General features: G+C 52.7%; 4 protein-coding genes across 5 annotated transcripts in view; 1 reads left to right on the plus strand and 3 right to left on the minus strand.

Annotated features, from left to right (window-relative positions):
• Positions 1 to 2,571, minus strand: part of PAK2 (p21 (RAC1) activated kinase 2) — a 38,721-nt gene extending 36,150 nt beyond the window's left edge. Inside the window, exon 1 of the mRNA XM_066194193.1 lies at positions 2,465 to 2,571. The gene's annotated coding sequence lies outside the window, so the exon portion shown is untranslated. The remainder of the gene's footprint in view (positions 1 to 2,464) is intronic.
• Positions 2,572 to 6,325: 3,754 nt separating this feature from the next.
• Positions 6,326 to 11,513, minus strand: PIGX (phosphatidylinositol glycan anchor biosynthesis class X). The gene is made up of 6 exons (XM_066194195.1): positions 11,447 to 11,513; positions 10,760 to 10,823; positions 10,204 to 10,336; positions 9,211 to 9,424; positions 7,916 to 8,016; positions 6,326 to 6,899 (listed from the first exon to the last, which is right to left on the minus strand). Exons 1-6 carry the CDS (start codon positions 11,511 to 11,513, stop codon positions 6,756 to 6,758), a joined length of 723 nt encoding a protein of 240 aa, XP_066050292.1. The 3' UTR covers positions 6,326 to 6,755.
• Positions 11,514 to 11,679: 166 nt separating this feature from the next.
• CEP19 (centrosomal protein 19) lies at positions 11,680 to 13,773 on the plus strand. Of its 2 annotated transcripts, none has more exons than XM_066193808.1 (3): positions 11,680 to 11,824; positions 12,541 to 12,705; positions 12,975 to 13,773. In XM_066193808.1, the coding sequence occupies exons 1-3, from the start codon at positions 11,680 to 11,682 to the stop codon at positions 13,334 to 13,336; spliced, it is 672 nt and encodes a 223-aa protein (XP_066049905.1). In that variant the 3' UTR covers positions 13,337 to 13,773. The 2 variants fall into 2 exon arrangements, with proteins under 2 accessions (XP_066049905.1, XP_066049907.1); XM_066193810.1 differs by having other exon boundaries at positions 11,824 to 11,911; positions 12,975 to 13,772.
• Positions 13,774 to 16,491: 2,718 nt separating this feature from the next.
• NRROS (negative regulator of reactive oxygen species) lies at positions 16,492 to 20,188 on the minus strand. Its single transcript, XM_066193811.1, has 3 exons — positions 20,172 to 20,188; positions 19,581 to 19,704; positions 16,492 to 19,348 (listed from the first exon to the last, which is right to left on the minus strand). The coding sequence occupies exons 2-3, from the start codon at positions 19,686 to 19,688 to the stop codon at positions 17,390 to 17,392; spliced, it is 2,067 nt and encodes a 688-aa protein (XP_066049908.1). The 5' UTR covers positions 19,689 to 19,704; positions 20,172 to 20,188; the 3' UTR covers positions 16,492 to 17,389.
• Positions 20,189 to 20,787: the final 599 nt, after the last annotated feature.

Consider the following 20,787-nt stretch of genomic DNA (forward strand, 5'->3'; position numbering starts at 1 on the left):
CTGCATGGAAACCGAACATGGAGCATGGCACAGCCTTGCCGAATCAATCTGAGCCTGAAGGAGCGTGTTTGCTTTGATCACGCTTCCAGGAAAAGAAGGGAAAGCTCCACAACCACCTGGCTTCTGCCTTTTCCCAGCTGCCAGCAGCGATCAGGATGAACGTAACCCACGGTGCCCGGCTGCTCGCGTCCCCTCCATCCCCTCACTCTCCCCATCACCGCGGCTCTGCTTCCACCTCCGCACGGCTGCCCTGGAGGCTCAGCTCCCTCCCAAAGCTGTCCCGGTGTTGGGAGCCAGGGCTGGTGCTGTCCCTGGGCCACCCGGAGCAGCCTCAGTGACTCGGGGTTGTTTGCAGAACAAAGAGCTGTTTCACAGGCACGTCAGTAACTCTGTGTGTTGAGAGGAACGAGAGAGTACTGGCACACAAACCTCAGAGCCCAGAAACCTCCCCGTGCACAGAACAGATAAAAGGGGGGAAAACCCAAACAAAACCAACCCAAGACAGATGTGAGGGCTCTGAAGCAGAAGTATCTTACTAATAACACACAGACCCAGACTGGGGCCCCCACAGCTTTTCTTGTCAAAAAACCAAAACCTGCAGCATCAGCCAATACTCTTAATACTGAACTTACTTTGAAACCAAAGGTGCTTGAATAATTTCCCCCCTTTTAACACGACCCAAACGTTGACCAACAACAACCCAAGCACACCTGGGGTTTTAAAACGGTATTAATTTAAAACGTGCCCAAGATTGGAGCTGCCTAAGGTGGTTGAAGCATCCACCCACCCACCCAGCAACAAGGCCAGAGAGGGAGCACCAGCAGGTGCCTCCGGGAACAAATTCCCACTGTCGGCCACAGGTCCAAGCTTTATCCCAGCACAGACCTCACCCCAGTAAATCAGCCTCTGACAGCAGCTGCCCAGCAGAGCACAGGCCTCAGATGCACTCAAAATGCTGCACAGTGATAAAAAGTGCAAAATACACAGACAGAGCCAATATTCCACAGTTAACAGCCTGACATTTTTGTTTTAACAACCACCTCTGTACAAAGATGAGTCAAATTCCATATGGAACTTAGCACAGAAAATCCAAGTTATTCTCCCTCAAGCATTTCTGTTCTGGCCTCCAGAACTGCAATATCCAACCAGTGAACTTCAGAGTGAGTTTTTTCCTGCCTCTCAAATATATTACCCAGAGCATTTTGTTTACAGTGCTCCTATTATCTCAAAGATTCTACTCAAAAACTCGTAGAACAGCGACCTTGCATTTTTATATTTCTACTTTCCTTCTCTTTTATTTCAGTCTGTAATGATCAGCCAGCTCCCTGGTAACATATGCTTTAACCTGCCTCCATAATATCCCTCTAAGTTTAATCATTTTTGTCCTTAAAATGAACAAACTGAAGCACAAAGCAGCTAATCCCTGTTTCTTTTAAGGAGACACCACCCCAGGACTCTTGTAAAAAAAACTCCAGGAAAAGGCAAAACCAGAGAAAGACAGAAACAATAAAAAACTTCGCAGCATGCCATGTGTGAATTGCACCTAACACTGCTATTGCTGCAGAACCTCCAAAGCGATGTTTATATTGCATATCCAGACATCACTGGCCGTAGGGCAGCTCGTGAACTGGTTTATTTTGGCTACGGCAGAGCACAGCCTCGCTCCTCGAAAGCAGCTGATGAACTCTCCGCTCCCAGATCAGCCTTTGGGCAGCGGCCACACGGACCAGGCTGGATCCAACTTCTCCCTCCTCACTCCCCACTGCCATTAACCTACTGAGAGTACATTTAGGTCAGGTATTAGCAGGAAATTGCTCTCTGTGAGGGTGGGGAGGCCCTGGCTGCCCAGAGAAGCTGTGGCTGCCCTGGATCCCTGGAAGTGTCCAAGGCCGGGTTGGATGGGGCTTGGAGCAACCTGGGCTAGTGGAAGGTGTCCCTGCCCATGACAGGGGTGGGACTGGATGGGCTTTAAGGTCCCTTCCAACACCAACGTCCCGCATTTCCGTGATTCTAACCCATCCTGCTCGGCAGTGACGGGACAAACACAAAAAGCAGCCGCAGAAACAGGGCAGAAAGGCAGAGCGCTGTAAGAGCAGGCGGAGCGGGCCCGAGGAGCGGCAGCGTTCGGCAGGGACGGGCAGCCGCGGGCCGGGGGGCTCTGACAGCCGGGCCCGCGGTTTCCCGCAGTGACTCCCGCAGCCGCGGCCCCACAGCGCCGAGCCCGGGGCCGGCCCCGCTGCCCGCGGCGCTCCCGGGGGCGGAGGCATGGCGGGGCCCGCAGGAAGCGGGGCCGAGCGGCGGGGCCGGGGCCCGCAGGGAGCGGGGCCGGGCCGGGGGCAGCGGGGCGAGAGCGAGGGAAGGAGCGAGGGGCGATCCCCGCCCCGGGCGCGCCCGCCGCGGGCCCGGCACGGCCGGAGCCGCACAAAGAGCGGGGGGCGCGGCCGGCAGGTGTGAGCGGACTCACCGGGTGGGGCGGCGCCGCCGCCTCGGCGGACGGACGGAGGGACGGACGGCGCGGGGCTGAGCGGGAAGGCGGCGGCGGGACCGGGAGCCGGCGGGGCGGCGGCGGCGGCGGGGCCGGAGGGGAAGCGGAACCGCCGCGCGTGGCCACAGCCCGCGGGGGCGGGGGCGGGGCGGAGCAATGCCGCGGGGGCACCGCCCGCCGTGCGCCGGAAGATGCGTCACCGCGGGGCATGACGGGAGTTGTAGTCCGCTCCTTGCCGATGGGGAATGTCCTTTTTACCTATAGACTACATCTAGTATTTATGGTTATTTATTTAATTATAAATTTTAATATATCAAATAGATTCCATTTATCTGGATCAGAGTCAGAAAAAAATAAAGGAGCCTGACAGCATTAAAAAATTTATTATATGTATATTATATACATTAAAAATATTTATATTTAAATGTTATATATATCATACATATTATGTGTGATATAATAATATATATTGTATTGTATATATATTGTATTGTATCTATAAAATACGTCTATTTAATATATACATTGTATATAATACACAATATTTTATGCATTATATATAACAAAATATATATATTTATATAATGTTATGCATAATATATTACATATAATAAATGATGTATCATTTATTATGTAATACATAAAATATATTATAAGTAGCATTTATTATATAATAGGTAATTTATATCATTATATATGTTATATATAAAAATGTGTATTATATGTATAACAGTTCTCTTTTTCTAGGCTGTTTGGATCTTTTATTTTTCTCTGACTGTGGACAACAACCAGCTGCAGGAGCCAACGTCTGCCACCCTAAAAAATCCAGCATCAAATCCAGCATCCATCTAAACTGTCCCTCCTCCACCCATGCTTGTGTCTTGTAGTGCTTAAATTAGCGTCTATTTCCTCAATGCTTTACTTTGTGAGGAAAACCAGTTTGACCCCACACAGGGTTTCCTGCTGTGTCTGAGTCTCTCCGCCAGGTCTGTCCTGGCTCCAGGAGGTGAACCCCACCCTTCCCCAGGAGTGTGGAGGTATTAGAACACCACGGGGCTTCATGGAATCACAGGATGTCCTGGGTTGGAAGGGACCTTAAAGCTCATCCCGTTCCCTGCCTGGGCAGGGACACCTTCCACCAGCCCAGGTTGTTCCAAGGCCCATCCAACCTGGCTTTGGACATTGACAGGGATGGGGCAGCCACAGCTTCTCTGGGCACCTTGTTCGTGTTCCTCCTCTGTGCTTGGCTCTCTCTTCCTTTTGCACTGCAAGGGGCTCATTTTGTATCTCCTGTGGTTTCTCCAAGCTTCCATCTGGGGGCTGGATCTCAGCTCCTCTGTCCACCCAGGTTTGAAGCAACATCCGATTTCCTTTGGGAAGGAGGAGGACACACACCAGGCAGCTCCTCTTCCCCAGCTCTTGGGTGAAAGGATCCACGGGCACCTCAATCCTCAGTGCAGGTCCAGGCACATCCGAATTTCCAGCTTGTGGGTTCCAGCCAACACCTGTTGGCTGTCTGCTCCCTCGCTCTCCACAGAACCTCTGCAGAGCCACAGAGCCCTCGTCCCTGCAGATGTGCCTGTCTTCCAGGAGCAGCATTCCCAAGTGACCCCGCTGTGGTGGCTCCGCTCCCCTGCGGGCACACCTGTCCTTTCACGTCTCTTTCCGTGTTTGCTACTTTCCCTTTCTGACTCAGCTCAGCCACTGCTAACTCACCTCTGCAACACCCCCAGAGAAGCCACAGCAGGTTTGTGGCTTCATCCTTTGGCTTTACTCCCCATCCCTCCTCACCTCTCCGTGCTGTCTCGGCCTCATACTCCCAATCCCTCACAGCTCCAGTTCCATCTGCTGAATCCTGACTCCCACCTTTCTTTCTCCCTCCCCAGGCACAGCTTTTAAAAATAAACTAGGAAGGGTTTTTTGGGTTTTGGGGTTTTTTTTTTTTGTTCTACCCATTTCTTTGTGATTCAGAGAGCCTTAATTCCCAACACGGCCTTTAACACCCCATCCCCTTTTCTTTCCTAGCTCTGATTCAGTCCTTACACCTATTAAGGATGGGGATGTTTCTGTCCAACCCTTGTGGCCGTGTTTTCTTGCCAAGTACTCCTGAACACCTCATTCCTGCCTCCAAAACTGCCAGAATTTTTGCACAGGCCTTACAGCTCCTCCTGATATCTGTGATCCCTCTGGGGCTGGCACTTGAATCCTCTTGCATGGCACACCTGCTAAATTCTGTGCTGGCTTAGTGACAGCAGTTTCTGCTCTCAGAGAGAGATTAACTGGCAAATTCCTTTGTAATTAACACTGCTATGGTTATCAGACTTACAGCTTGCAAGGAAAAATGTGTCTGCTGTATTTACAATACAAGTGCCATGGATTTAAAACCAGCAGATATTTTCCACAGTAAAAACCACCCCTTGTGAAGCTCTGCCATTCCTCTGATATTTTACGTTAATCAGAATCAATTACTTAGGTTCAGTGGAAAAGGTGATTGATGGCAAACTTGATATATACTTTACTTCTATATTTTTTCCACCTGCAATATTTTTTTCTCCTTTGCCCAGAGGACATTCCCATTCCCTTTCCCTAGGTTTTGTCAGGGAGATCGATTTAGCTGAGGGATTCAACCTGTGATTTTCAATTGGTGTTAAAAAACAGGCAATGAAGTCCTGTCCCTCAGCTCTGGCAACCTGAGATGTCACCATTCTAAGGGTCAGAGTTACCTACGTAAGGCCGAGCACAGGAACCAACTCAGCTCTGGGAATTAAACATCCCACTTGGAGACAAGTGATACAGTGCTGATCCCAGTGCTGACAGGGTTGAACCGCCCAAATGTCTCTCTGATTGTTTCCAACCTGCTGTGGAAGTAGTCACAAGGAATTTCCTCTGTTGAATTCCAGCAGGAGAAAGATGCCCAAGGGACCCTGAGGTTACAGCCGGACATCGAGGAAAGGCTGCACACCGAGCCCATGAAAGGAATTTTCATTCACTCCCTCACACACACACTCACCCAGATTACCTGCTTTGTCTAATTTACTCGAGGTTTATCGGGAATAAAACCTGTTTTCTCCACAGGGTGGTTGCCGTGGGCTCCCAGTGCCACCTACTGACAACTGGAGGCAGCACCCGAGCTCTGCCACTCCAGAGCCTCTCGGCTTTTCCATTAGGTAATTTCCTCTCCATTTCCTTCTATTTATCAACTGTCCTGGAGACTGAATGTAGATCTTCTAAATATTTGCTTCTAGTCACTATCCTGTCCCTCACTTTCATCTTCCAAGGGTCTCTTTCCACTCATGAAACAGGGTGAAATTTCTTCAAATTTTCTAAGCTCTTTCAATTCTGACCAATTGTTCAGCCTGGAGAAAAGGAGGTTCAGAGGAACCTTCTCTCTTCTCCACAACTCCCTGACAGGAGGTGGAGCCAGGTGAGGGTCGGGCTCTTCTCGCAGGAGATAAGGGACAGGACAAGAGGAAACCGCCTCGAGCTGTGCCAGGGGAGGTTCAGGCTGGATATTGGGAAAGGTTCCTCTTGGGAAGGGTTGTCCAGCCCTGCCACAGCTGCCCAGGGCAGTAGTGGAGTTCCCAGCCCTGGAGGGATTTCACAGATGTGTGGATGTGGCACTTGGGGACATGGATTAGGAGTGGCTTTGGCAGTGCTGGGGGAATGGTTGGACTCAATGATCTTAAGAGGGCTTTTCCAACCTTAATAACTCTGCTTCTAATTTGGCCAAGAGCAGCCAATCCCTCACAGTTATTAGGATGGAAGAGATCATTGATGTGTCCCAGGCAGGCACAGAATGTCTCTTCACAAACTCATATATAACCCACCTGCACGACAAGCTCAAAATTCAGAAATTTTAATGACTTGATAATGTCTTTCATACCCTTAATAACCAATCCCTGAGTCAAGAAATACAAACACCCCTGCGAGAGGCAGCACTGTATTGGAAGCAGGCTCTGGGCCAGGAGGAGGGAATAGGAGCCCCAAATCCATCCCTGACTATTGCCTTATTGCCCACAGCAGTGCTTTCAGCTTTTTGAGGTTTTTTCCTACTCTCCAAGTGCTTTGGATATTGACAACACACCCCAAACGTCTTCTGGGCTGGGGAAGGCATTTGCAAGCATTATGAGCCAAAGGAACTATAATCCATTATGGGACCCTTGCACCCCCTAAGATATAAATAGCAGTAGAGTAGGATCCATTCAGGAATGCAGTGCAATATCCAGTGAGTTTTGCTGGCTGGAGGTCAGACACTCCGTATTCCCTCAGGTCACTGCGGGAAGTGTCCGTACTTGCAGGCAGCAGCCAGGATCAAGCCAGAGCAGAGCCCTGTGGTGAGCACGGTGAGGGCACACACCAGGGAACTGTGCTCCCTGAGCCCCACAGGAACCCGCAGCATGGATTCCTCATATGCCTGCAAAGAAAAATAAATACTCAACATGCATTTGACCAGCTGGTTCCTTTCTCACTGCAACCAAGAGGATTGGGAACCAAAGCCTGATTTAAATAGCCGTTGGATAAAGGTTCTTCTGAGACTCAATATCAGAACCAGGATGGGACATCCCCTTTAATTCACTGCTGCACTGCACAGCTCAGGAAATGGATCTGCTGCCATCTGTATCCCTGTATCTCTGCTCCTACTCCAGCCACTGAGGGAATGTACAGAATGCTGCAGGGAGAGCAGTTCCCAAGGTGAGCTCAGACCACCAAGGAGACAGATTTCCCCAAAGTGAACAACCATTTGGTTTTTCATGGATAAAGAAGCTGCAAAATGCTTATGGACAAGAGCTACAAATGTCCCAGCAATCTGCAGGTCCCTTAAATATAGGAAGGCACATGGGCTACAACAACAGATTATTTTATTATATAAATTAGTCTAATTTCTGAATCTCTACACCACTGTGGCAATTTTGAACATCAAGAACAGTTGTTGGCCACACTAAAGATCCAACTTTCCTTGGTTTTGAACACAGTAAGAAACTTCACCTTTTCCTAAACACTTACTCAACCAGGTAACAACCAAGCAAATGGCCTTTCTTTAGGATGCTACTCCTTAAATCTTTGCAGTTTTACCATTACTTTAGTTAAATCATCATCTTCCACCTTGCTGCTCTTCTGAAGCACCAACGTTGTAAAGACTTTTCTTAATTTGACCAGTGCCAATTATATCCTAGGATTCCAAGTAAACTAGTAAGGGAGAAAAAAGGTCAGGGGAGCAGCCATGCTAAAGGGCCAGAAGGGCACAGAGCCACTGTAAACACTCCAGAAGGGCAAGATGACCTCCACTAAAAGCCAGTTAGAAAGGAAGAAAGGAGCCTGGCAAAGGGGGAACCACCCAGCTAGTCTTTTAATGATTAATTCCTGTGCTATGAAAGGTGTTAATCAGAAAAAAGACAGCAGTTGTTAAAAAGCACCAGAGGGAGAACTCACAGGTCGGTGTTTTGTGCTGTGCCACTGACAGGGACCGGTGTTGTCGGATGAGCAGGGAGCATCCACTTCAGCAGGTTTCCAGCACTCTGCAGACAGGTGACCTAGGGAAGGCATTCCTGCATCACCAGGAGCCAGGCAGGATAAGCAATCTGGCCTGCAAGTTTTTTTCCAAATAAGGGATCCTTTCCCCCTCAAGAGCTCATCAGAATCTACTCCCCGGGAGCCAAGTAGTGAAACACCTCTGCATGGTCAGCGTGACACTGGGCAGTCCTTGCTGTGAACTTTACAACTCTTCCCTTCCTGATACAGCAGGTGCCCAAGAAAGAGTCTCACCTGTGTGGTACCTTGGCCCTTCTGTCCTTAACAGGGCAAAGAATTCCTGGTTAGCCTGCAGACCCCTCAACTTCAGCCATGTAGTTAGAATTTTCCCCAAAACAAGTAAGTCCCCAAAATAAGTAAGGCCATTTCTCTTCTTAGCCCCCTGTCAGCACATAAAAGATCTCCCTTCCAATACTTTAAATCTTTTCCCATTAATCATTAATGATAAATGTTTTCCTGCTCAAAACTAGTAAATGTGGCAGGAACCCAGGAAGATTTAACACCCCTTTTTTAAGTGTCCCTATGCTTATCCCAGAAAATCACTGCTCAAGTGATGCACAAGTAAAGAAAAAGGAGTTGAAAATCATTAACCTGCTTGACTTGGCAGGAATGATTTTGTGAAGGAACACAAGATTTGTAACAAAAATATAGGCTTTCACTGTTCACATAACTTGAAATATTAATTTTAGTGGATATCAGGTTCTTGTTTCATCAGGGTTTGAGACTCCAGCCATTCCAAGCTTCAGGCAGTTTCCTACATGCCCCCTTTATATAAAGGGAATGCAGCAACAGAGTGTTAAAAGCCATCTGAATACTCTGATTACTCTAAATAGGTGAGAGTGGCTACTAAACACACCCTGCACAGCTCCAGCTGCCAAGGGAAGAGCAGTCAGAGCAGGGGGCCTTTGGCAAACCAGGCCCTGCTGGGATTGGGACAAACACAGATCGTGACAACTGCCACATGTTCCATCTGGAAGAGGCCAAGCCGCACAGGGATGCTACAATGGCAGCAGCACAACACAGAGCAGTCTCTGACAAGCCTTTGGCCAGGCAGCAGCACTCAGTGAGGAAGACAGCGAGGTCTTTATCAGGGCCACGCCTGCTGCTTACGTCCATGCAACTACCAAGAGCTCCATCCCAGACACCAGCAGATTCCAAGATGGGGATTGCCCAAGAGGCATGAATGAGAATCTCACCGTGGCAGCAGCAGAGCAGCACCTCTGGGCTCTCCAGCACAACCAAGGCTTCCCGTGCCCCCCAGGCCGGGCGGTGGTACCGCGCGTGCACGGGCACGGCGGCGCGGAAACAGCGGGAACAGCGCGTGTCCCGCCCCAGGAACAGCAGCAGCAGGACATCCCTGGCCAGGTACTCGGGAGCCTCCACGTCAATGACATCAGGAAATAACACAGCCTGCAAGCAGGGAGAGATACTGGTGTGGGTGTGACGGAAATCGAAAGCCAGTTCCCTCATTCTAACACTGAGCTTGATTTTGTGGTCAGGGTGATCAAGTCGGGAATTCCAGCCTTAAGCTGTTCCCAAATACCTTTTCAAGACTGTCTTCAGTGAGTGACTCCTGCGTGAGAAAAGTTCCCAGTGTCACTGTGCCTACAGTCAAACCTGAGAGGTGTCAGTTCAATGACGTGTGTCTGCAAGGCCAGACCTGCACTCCAGGCACGCCAAGGGCAGGAGCTGCCCAGAGCCTTTGCTGTCATGTTCCAGACAAATCTAGCACCTGAGCAGACACCAGCCACAGCCTTTGCACATCTCTCTAATGGGAACCAAAATGTGAAGCAAAGACTGGAAAGCAGCACGGAAAGCTGGGATGAGAACAAAGCTGGGAAGCTGCTCAGTCCAAACACAGCATGTGACTTAGAGCTCACCAGAACCTCTTTGGGGGTTTTCCCCTCCAGCTTCTGAACCCAAGGCCCTTTCACCACAGCTGCTCAGCAGGGGCTAAGAGAGGAGCAGCAGCTCCTTGGTATATCACCTGTGTGTGAGAGCATCAGCAGCACGGGGCCAGGGATTGCTGAGCGAGCTGAGTTACAAGGAGACTCCAGGAAGATTGCATTGTTTGGCACCTCCTTCCAAGGATTAATCACCTTGGTTCCAGGAGCCAGATAATGACCAATGACAACTCCCTGAGTCCTTACCTGACCCACTGCCAGATCTCCTGGTGCTAGGGCCATTACCTTTGTTAGGTTGTGCTGCTGCAGCGTTGCCAGCTCGTCGGGATCCACGTAGATTCCAGGCGGGAGACGCACCTGAGCTGCCACTGCACATCCTCCTGCGTCCTCCCCGAGCTCCACCTGCACCAGCAGATCCCTTCAGACAGCAAACGGAGCAAAAGATTTACACCCACACCTCAAAAATCAGCACCAGACCCCCGAGAGACAATTCTCAGATGAGACAAGAGGCAGCTTTCATACCGTGTGCAATTAATTCTGATCACACTTCCCTGTCCAGCCTTCCTCACCTCAACTCCACATCCATGGCCAAAACGAAGCTTCATGTCTTTGTTAATGCCTCAGAACGACCAATGGCCTCCACAAAAGCTTAGAAAGGGGCCTCCTATTTTCCCTCCACTACAGGTTGTTAATCCCTTGATCCTGTTAATACATTCCTGACACATGCCCAGGGATCATGGCCCAGGGAGTTGATACAACTGCACAAGGAAAGAAGAGAAGCTTCTTCCAACAGAAGATCCCGTGGCACATCATGCTGAGGGAGTGCAGGGTGAGAACTCACCTGTGAAACCCCTCTTTGAGGAGCTCCTGTGTGACAGTGGTGTCCCGACAGGCTGCCTGCACATCTAAGGTGACACAGAGCCAACAGTGTAACAATGATCACAGCGGCTGCCAACTCCAACAAGTGAAGTTTTACAGCCCACGAACGCCTCATCTGCAAACCCTCTCCCAGAAGAAGGGAAGCAGCGTTTGACTGTGATCAAAGAACAGAAGAGGTTTCTCGGTTCATTGGCTGAGCCATACTTCCCAATGCAAAGTCATAAGGTGGTTTGGGTTGGAAAAGACCTTAAAGCCCATCTGGTTCCAACCCTCTGCTTTGGGCAAGGACACCTTCCCCAAGACCAGGGTGCTCCAGGTCTGTCCCTGAACACTTCCAGCCACAGCTTCTCTGGGCAACCTGTGCCGGAGCCTCACCACCCTCGCAGGGAAGAGTTCCGTCCCAGTATGCCACCTAACCCTGCTCTCTGGCGGTGTGCAGCCATTCCCCCTTGTCCTGTCTCTCCGTCCCTTGGGCAAGATCCCTGTCTAGCCCTCTCGGAGCCCCTTTAGTCACTGGGAGAGGCTCTAAGGTCTCCCCGAATCCTTCTCTCCTCCAGGCGGAACACCGCCAGCTCTCCCAGCCTGTCTCGGGAGCAGAGGGGCCGGGCCCCGCCATCCTTTCCCGGCGCGGTTCCCCGCGGGCACTCACGGAGGGCGCAGAGCAGCGCACCCAGCCCGGCCCCGGCCCACACCGCCTCCCGCCGCCCGCCCGCCATGGCGGCCCGCTCCGCGCGGGCTGCCCCAGCGCCGCCTGACCGCGCGGGCCCCGCCCGCCCCTTGCTCCGCCGCCCCGTGTCCCGCAGGCGTCGGTGCGGGCAGCCCGAGCGGGGCCTTCGGCGGAGGGGGCCTTTACAGCTGGCGCTCGGCGGCGCCGGCGGAGCCATGGCAACCGCCCGGGGAGGCGGGACCCGCCCGGGGGAGGAGCAACAGGAGGGCGGGGTGGAAGGAGAGGAAGAGGAAGGCGAGGAAGAGGAAGGAGAGGAAGAAGGAGAGGAAGGGGAAGAGGAGGCTTTCTGCGCTGCCCGAGGTGAAGGGACAGGCCGAGAGTGTCAGGGAGACAGGGAGCTGCTGGAGCGGGGCCAGCGGAGGCGCTGAGGGGCCTGGATCTGCTCACGTTCGTGTTCCTCATCTTCGTAGGATCCCGGAATGGTTTGGGTTGGAGGAACCTTAAAGCTGCTCTCGTTCCACCCTCTGCCACAGGCAGGGACACCTGACACTACACCACGTTCCTCCAAATCCCATCCAACCTGGCACTGGAAATTTTCATTGTTAAGGACATTACTGCATGTTTGAACTCTTTCCTATGTGATTTTTTACAAAGGAGGAAGTGTTTCCAATTCTGCCTCAAAGTAGCTTTTCAACATTAATGTGATTTTTCTTGATGTGGAGAAATACACTGATTTTTTGGGGGGTAAAATATGTTACTTTGCCTTACTGCAGTCCGTAGGGCAGTTGGAGATCACCTTCACATTTGACATATTTTCATTCATTTAAAACCAAAATAAAAGTACCAGCTGCACTCAGTGATGTCCACTGAGCCGGGAAACAGGATCTGCAGCAGGCTGGGATTTTTAAGTGTCCCCTCTAATTTAATTTCATAAATCGTTTCCCTGGGCTCTAAGGCCCTTTCTGACCCAAAGCACTCTGGGGTTCTGTGATTTTGCTGAACTCTACTCCTGACAAAAGGACCAGAGCACTGGAAGACCACCTCCCCAGTTGCTTTCCTTTTTCCCTGTTTTCCAGGGAGCTCTGCTGATGGAGCTGCAGCCAGCCCCGTGATGACTTTGACTGCGCAGAAGTGTGGGATCTGCTTCCAGCCCCCCTCCATCATCCTCATCTACAGAGACAACAGCCAGGACAAGACTCGCCAGCGCATCATGCCCGTCAGGAACTTCTCCAAGTTCTCAGGTGAGGGGTGTTCATTCCTGTCTGGCCCCTCCAGACAGGAGAGGAACCCACGGGTAGCAGCATTGTGTGCCCTCCTAGCAGCGTGCGGGGAGGGGCTGTGCCAGGCTAAGGTTGTCTCTCCGAGGAGCCCGAGGCTTCATCTCAACCTGAGCAATGGCTCTCTGAGCCTGGAGGGTTTGGAGAGAGCCCTGGGGAGGGTCTGGGAGGAGATGTGTCTGTGGGAAGGGGCTTGTTGCAGCTGCAGGTGCCCCAGCGTTGGCTCTCCCCAGACTGCAGCAGGGCTGCCGAGCAGCTGAAGAACAACCCTCGGCACAAGGCCTACCTGGAAGGGGTCTCGCAGCGCCAGCTCCAGAAGCTCTACACTTTGCTCAGAGGTCATCTGGAAGGACAGAGCCTGGCTGAAAGCTTGGAAAAGTTTCGGCAGGAAGAGACCATTGACCCAGAGGAGGATATGAACAAACTGGATGACGAGGAGCTGGCCAAAAGGAAGAGCATCATGGATGAGCTCTTCGAAAAGAACAGGAAGAGGAAGGATGACCCCGACTTCGTTTACAACGTTGAGGTGGAGTTCCCACTGGATGAGCAGCTGGAGTCCTGTACTTGGGACATAGAGTCGGATGAAGAAGTCTGATTCCAGACAAAGATGGGCAATTCAGAGACGAATCTCAGCAGGCCAGCAAGAGAGAACAATGTCATCACACGTGTTCTGCCCCGCGTTGGCTCAGGAGAACTCAGGGTGCCACAGCCATCCCAGGCTTAAGTAGCTTTGTATAAGAAGCCAGACTTGATTAAATGGAAACTGGGTAGCTGAAATTGTTGGCTGGTTTTAGCCTTTTCCTACATAAAAGAATTTTAAATTATTTAATCTTTCAGTTTTTTACTTTTCAGTCAGCTTTGGCTGAAAATGAAGTGTTAAATATTCATGTCCTGAAGACACTGTTAAAGCTGTACTGTACAAATAGAGTGATTATTATTGCCCGCTGGGAAATTAAATATGTATCAGTCATTCTGGATAAATCTACTCTGCATTGAGAATATTACTCTCACATTTCCCTAGCAATGCCTAAATCTTCGGGTTTAGCTTACACAAAAATAAGCCCTTACATGTAAAAGAAGGAGTATCTTGAAAATGAATTAGTCTTGAAAGTATTTTTGAAAACACAATGATTTCAAATGGGATGGTTGGATCCTTACACTCCTGGATGATGCTTCTTCATAAGTGCTCAGTTCTGGGAGAGTGTGCTTAAAGTGTCTGAAAAACCAGAGTGGTAAAAGGTCAAAGGCTGGGGGTTCTAGACTGAGACAAACTCATCTCACTGAAGGTTTCAATCCAGCTGTCTACCTTGGCTGGTCTCTACTAGATCAGTCCTGCTCTTGTGTAAGAACTGGAGGACTGAGATTAGGATTCCTTGGGGAAGTTTACAACTCAAAAAAATTCCTGGATTTTGGCTTCCTGAACCCTGGCAGCTGTGAGGGCTGTGGGTGAGATGGGTCTTCATCCCAAACTGAGGGGCCTCAACAAACTGCTGCCTGACATAACTAAGAGGAGTGGCTGGAGGAGCAGCTGGAAGAGCTCTCCTCCTACACCCCAAAACGAGAGTCCCTGCTGTCAAAAACATGGTACAAGTGTCAGTTAAACCACAGTGCTTTTCCTTCACTAGAGAGGATGAGGGAGTTCACGCTTGGCCAAGGGGGTCTTCAGTCAGGAGAGAAATGAAAGCTGAGGCCCCACTTGCCAAATTTAAAAAAATGTAAAGGCTGACTCGGCTCTCCCAGGACCGGAAAGGGTGTGGAGGGGTCTGGCACAGGCCTTGCCTCAAGAATTACAACATAACAACACAGAAGAATCTCCCACTTGGGAAGGAGAGGGCCCCAGGGAACCTCTCCTCCACTCCCAGCCTCCCCCCAGCTTCATCCTGGCCAGGCTCAGAGGACATGGCCAGCCCTGGGCACGGCCTCCTCTCCACTGAGGGCTACATGAGGCCAAACGAGTGCCTGGATCTTGAGGTTCCTGCTGGCCCGTTCCTCCAGCCCACCCCAGACCGTCAGCACGGAGCTGTACTGGTCTTCCCAGTTTGGAATCCTCTGTGAACTTGGCAGGAAGGCACTTCACAGCCGGTTTTAGATCGTGCATACAGACATGAAATGAGACAGATCCCAGAACAGTCCCCTCAGCAGCCTCCTGGTAGAGCACAGGCTCCAGCCACAGCCCTCTGCACTTCACTCATCCTGACCTGCCTGACTCCCACCATCCAGACCATGACATCTGCACTTGTATGAATGACATTGAGGGACACTGTGTCCAGGCAGACAGAATCCACCACTCTCCCCTTGCCTAGAGATCCATCCATTTCATCCTGAGAGGAAAGCAGGTTGGGCAGGCATAACTTAACCTCAGCAGACCATGCTAACTTCTTCCAGCCATCCTCTTTTTCTAGAACTGTGCTCTGAACTAAGAACATTGATTCCATGGTTTTCCCAACATGAAGGTGACTGCCCTGTTGCTCTCTGGGATGGCCTTTTGGCCACTGCTGAAGCTGGGTGGGACCCTTGGGTTCTCCTGTCACCAAGGGCCTTCCCTGACCACCATGGCCTTGCAAAGACACTGAGAGCAGCTTTGTAAGGACACCCACCACTCAGGAAGTGGAATTGCCTCTTGCTGCCCCAACATCCCACTCACATCACAGCTCCAGGTGAGCCACAGCTTTCCAGGCCCTGTGATGAGGGAATGCTGAGTATCCCCATCAGCTCTGTACAATTAAATCCCCTTCTCCTTTTTATCCGTGCCCTGGGCAGTGCCAGGTGCCCAGTTCCTCCCTGTGTGTTCTCCCATGGCTGCAGCCAGCACCTCATGCTGGATGCAGCAGCAGCATTGGCTGTGGAGGTGGGGGAGGACACACATCCCCCTCCAAGCCCAGCTCCAGGGAGAGGGGAGCTCACAGGGGCACCCTGCCAGTGGGGAGGCATCAGAACATATTTATAGGTCACTGCTGTCCCCCAGGGTGCAGCTTACAGGCAAAAGAAGGGTTGAAAGAGGGTGAGGGATTCCCCTGGTTGGGCCTGCTTTGGTTTTGGCTATTTCAGTCTAAAATTAGGGCAGAAAGTGGTCATTTCCGAGCCAGATCTGACAGCTGGGTTTCCAAAGCCTTTACTGCACTCAGCCCCAGTGGAGCTGCTGGCTGGTCTAGCTGGGTCTGACCCATCCATTTTCCAGCCCTGCACAGCCACCAGCCACACCAGGCTCCCCCATGACCCCAGTCCCACACCTGTGCCTGGAAGGCATTTGCCCTGCTGCCAGCCTTGGCTCCCCCTCCCTGCACCACCCCAGCATCCTCCCAGCCTCAGGAATCTCCTCCCTCCATCACCTCCCAGGACAGCTCCACTGAGCTTGAGCCCCTGGCACACCCCACACCACCGACTGAGCTCGCCCACACCCAGGCAGGGACAAGCCCCCAGAATTTCCACTCCAACACTGCTGCACACTTCCCTATGCCCTGTTCGCATTAAACATGTTTCACTAGAAAAATCCCAACGGTGGCACAGGAACAAAGCCACTGCAGTTCTCAGAAGGGCTTTTGGGTTAGCACAAACCACCATCACTTCTCCTTTCCCCACAGTGACCCCCGAGGAGCAGAGCAGCACTTCCCCAGGTAGTGCTTGCTGCTCCGGGAGAGCCAGAGCATGCTGTGAGTGGAGCTGGGTGGAGGAAACCCCCAGGCACTGCTGGAGTGATTGCCCTCAGGAGCGGGGCTTGCACAACAAGGAGGAAGGATTTCTCTTGTTTCCTTTGTGTGTTTAATCCACCAGCCACTGGAGAAATATAAATCCATGATAAAATATCACCGAGGGATATAATTTACTCTCCTGCTTTTCAATCAATACTTCCCATTGTTGCAACTTGGGCTGTTTTTAATGGACTTTTCTAACCCAGACTGTGATTTAGTGAAGAAACAACACCCCAAAATGTGTCTTTCAGCCCTGCTGACATTGCCTGTCTTTATCAGCACACGCACATGGTGCATGATCAGGGCTGCCTGTGAGGTTGGCAGTGCCAGCAAGAGCAGTGTGGAAAGTGTGGCTCCAGAGACCCTTCTCCACAGCACCCAGGTGATGTTTGCTCCAGCCTGGGGCACTTTGTGGAGGCTGGTTGCAGATCCGGGGGACATTTTGAATTGGATACAGGTGGGAATAAATAAAAGGAACTGCCAGAAGGGGGTGGGGGGAAAGCAGTGCTGGAGAAAAAGGTCATAGAATCCCAGAATGGTCTGGGTTGGAAGGGACCTTAAAAATCCATGTGGTTACAACCCGTGCCATGGGCAGGGACATCTTCCTCTAGATCAGACTGCTCCTAGCCCACTCCAACCTGGCCTTGAACGCTTCCACGGGTGGGGCATCCACAGATTTTCTGGGCAATCTGTCCTTTCAGCCAAGGAATGTTTGATGTCATATCCACTCGGCTCTCACCATACACCAGCCGAAGGTTTCTGCTGAAGACGTGTTCCTTGAGGATTCCCAGTGCTCCACCACCAGACACAGCCTGCACCCTTTGGGTACCATGAGGGCAGAAATGGCAGCTCTCCCAGCACCTCCTGTCCTGCACCCATCAGGTTTCCATCCTGACCACCTCGGAGGGGTTACCACCTGTACTCCTATTATGGACTATCCCTGAGCCCTTCCTCAGCCATTAGTAAGGGCTGGACACCCCACACCGGGTTTTCACCATTTTCAGCAGCTTCTCCTTGAGCATGAGGAAGACGACAACGAAGGCCACCAGGAGCGTCAGGCAGGTGGGCAGAGCCAGCACCAGGTAGAGCAGCGCCAGGTCGGCCGTCTGCCAGCGGCAGCTCTGCAGGACGGGCTCGGGCAGCGCGCCGGGGCTCAGCGCACGGGAGCCGTGGCTGCAGGTCACCTCCGGCCCGTCGGGGACGCGCAGCCCCTCCGCCAGCTGCAGCGCGTCCCACCAGCCCAGCGTGCAGCAGTTGTAGGGGTTCCTGCTGAGGTAGAGCTCCCGCAGGCTCCTCCCCAGCGGCACCTGCGCCACGTCTGGCGGCAGCGCCGGCAGGCAGTTGTCCCGCAGGTCCAGGCTCCGCAGCCTCAGCGCGCCCAGCGAGGGCGGGAACGCAGCCAGGGAGTTCCTGGAAAGGTCCAGGCGCACGAGGCTGTGCAGGGCAGAGAAGTCCACGGCGGTGGAATAGAGGCTGGTGTTCCTCAGAGACAGCACCTGCAGTGTCAGGACGAGGTCCTGCAGCCACCCCAGGTCCCCGGACAGCACCTGGCGGTTGTCAGAGAGGTCCAGGTGCCTCAGGGATGTCCCCTGGAAGGGGCGGCTGCTCAGCCCCTGCAGACCACAGCCGGCCAAGGAGAGATGGGTCAAGGTCTCCACACCCCTGATGTCCACGCAGGGCAGGCTCTTGGCCTCACCTGGCTGGGGACAGAGGTCAACACGGTTGCGGCTGAGGTCCAGGGTAGTGATCTTCCTGGTGTGGGTGAAAATCCCAGGAGGAAGAGCCTGCAGCCTGTTGGTGCTGAGGTTGAAGTGCTGCAGGTTGGGCAAGATGTCCCCAAAGCCCACCTTCACTCCCAGCTCCACCAGCTGGTTTTGGCTGAGGTCCAGCTCTGTCAGCATGGCCATGGGGTCCTCCTCTGACAGGTGAAATGCCTCCAGGCAGTTCTGGTTGAGCTTTAGGTGGGTCAGGGAGGGCATCTGGGCCAGGAAATCATCTGGCAAGCCCCAGACCTGGTTCTGGCTCATGTCCAGGAGGCGCAGGGAGGAGAGGTTGCTGTGGCAGAGCTCCTCCCAGAGCCTGACCGTGGTGATGTTGGTGGAGTTGCCATCAATGATCAGGAACTGCACGGTGACATTGGCCAGGGAGGTGCCGTTGGGGAGACGCTGGTAGAAGCTCATCCTGTTGTCCTGCAGCAGCAAGGAGTGCAGCTTGCTCTGCTGGGGCAGCACAGGGAAGAACAGGAGGCGGTTGTGGGACAGGTCCAGCACCTCCAGCTCAAAGAGGTCATCATTTTGCAGGCTCAGAAACCACTCAATGACGTTGTTGCTGACATTGAGCACCCTGAGCTGAGTCAGGCCAAACCCCACCAGACACGGGAGGTAGTTGTAAGCTATGTTGAGCCTCTGCAGCCTCTGTAGCCCTTCAAAAGCATTGTCAATCTCAAAGATGTAGTTCTTCTCCAGGTTCAGCTCCAGCAGCTGTGTAAGGTTTGTGAAGATGGATGAGTCCAACCTCATGATGATGTTCCTGGCCACAGACAGGGACTCCAGGGACGAGAGGTTCGAGACTAAAACTGATACCATGTCCTCCCTGAGCTGGTTCCCAGCCAGATCCAGCATCCTCAGGGCTGGCAGAGCAGAAAGAGCAGTGGCTGTGAGCGAGTAGTTGGTGAAGAGTAGGTTGTCTGTCAAGGAGAGCACCTCCAGGCCTTGGCTGCTGAGGAAGGCACCGGGCTCAATGATCTCTAGGCGGTTCCTGGTCAAGCTGAGATGCCAGAGCTGGGGATACAGGAGCAGAGATACATTGCTCAGGACCTGGATAGTGTTGTCATCAAGAAACAGCTCCTCAGTATTTCCTCGAAGGTTTCCTGGGATGGAACTCAGCCGTCTCCCAGTGCAGTCCATGATGCTCTGCACCTGAAGGAAGAGGAGAATATGTAACACCACCGTGGGAGCCAGGAGATGAAGAGGGAGAAGTCTGGGGAGCAGAGTAAGGGGCAGGAGGCGGTTCTTTGGTTACAGCCTTGGCACAGCAGTCCACTCCAAGCCAGTAGTTGGGATGGAAAAGGTCTGGAGATGCTGAGTTGCCTGGACTTTGCAGGCAGGACCAAGCACTCAGAGGGGTGAGGGTTCACAAGAGAGGACTTACAATCTCACAGCCCCCAGGAGATGTTGCCCAGGCTGCATCCATCCCACTTCCCCGTCCCACTGCCAGGAGGAGAAGAAGCAGGGAGAGACCAGGGAGCAAGGCCTGCATCTCAGTGGCGGCACTCCTGTGGAGAGGGAAGCAGAGGTGAGGAGGTCAAAACCTGCAAACTGTTTACCCCAAAAGGCCCAGGTGACCCCGGGCACCATGAGCTGTCCATGGAAGAAGGGGCACAGAGCCTTGGCACCAAGCTCACCCACCCCAGCAGAAGCCTTCGTGGGGCTCCCCCAGTTTGGGCCTGGAAGGCAGGGGAGGACCAGGGACGGGGGTGGCAGCTCAGTCCCACCCAGGGCAGCACACAGGGGGAAGGCACTGTCAGTGCTGCACAGCTGCTCGTGAAGGCCATTGAGCTGCATCCTTCCAGCAGGGTGTCCCCCCAGCAGGGCTCGTGTGCCCCCTCTTGGCACCAGACACTCCCCCAGGGGACACCAACCCATCCCCCACCAAGGGATACCCCCAGTGCCCATCCCTGCCAGGGGCCCTTCCAGGGAAGCGGATGCTCTCCAGCACGAGTGGATGCTCTCCATTACTGACCTGGTGGGACCGGGGCTGACGGCATTTGCATCTGGGGAAAAGCTGAAACTCAGGCAAATGAGCAGCAAGGGCTCAGTGAGTGTTTGACACACGGCACTTTCACAGCTGCCACTGCATGAAGGAGAAACAGGGTTATTTTTGGCAGCCCAGGTAGCCAGAGCCTTGCAGCACAGAGGGAGCAGGGCATGTCCTGGGCTGTTTCCTTCCTTGGGACACCCAAACTGTTGATCTGGTGCCTTATCAAAGCAGGGTTTATTACTCTAGGGGAGATGGAGAGGTAGTCCCCTTTCCCCAGACTGCAACTGACACACAGCACCTTTTGCCCTCTCAAGTCCTTGCAGTCCAGCAGCAACTCATACCCAGGCACAGTGGCAGGAGAGGGACCCTACTGTCCTGGACCTCGGTCCTTGCTGCACCCAAAGGACACCAGTTTTGGTTCTGTCTCTTGAACCCCTCCGCAGAAACTCTCACTTTCCTTCACCCAGCTCAGCCTTTCTTGGCTTCTTCCAACACCAGAAGCACCTCCATCCTCCCAGTGTTCCCTGAAGCTGCTGGGATGGCACCTGCCCAGCCAGGAGAGGAGGCAGCAGCCCAAGCAGGAAACCCTTGCCCGCAG

This window comes from Chamaea fasciata, unplaced genomic scaffold, assembly GCF_029207755.1.
Source record: "Chamaea fasciata isolate MVZ Bird 193981 ecotype frontalis unplaced genomic scaffold, bChaFas1.0.hap1 SCAF_11, whole genome shotgun sequence".
Taxonomy (NCBI): domain Eukaryota; kingdom Metazoa; phylum Chordata; class Aves; order Passeriformes; family Sylviidae; genus Chamaea; species Chamaea fasciata.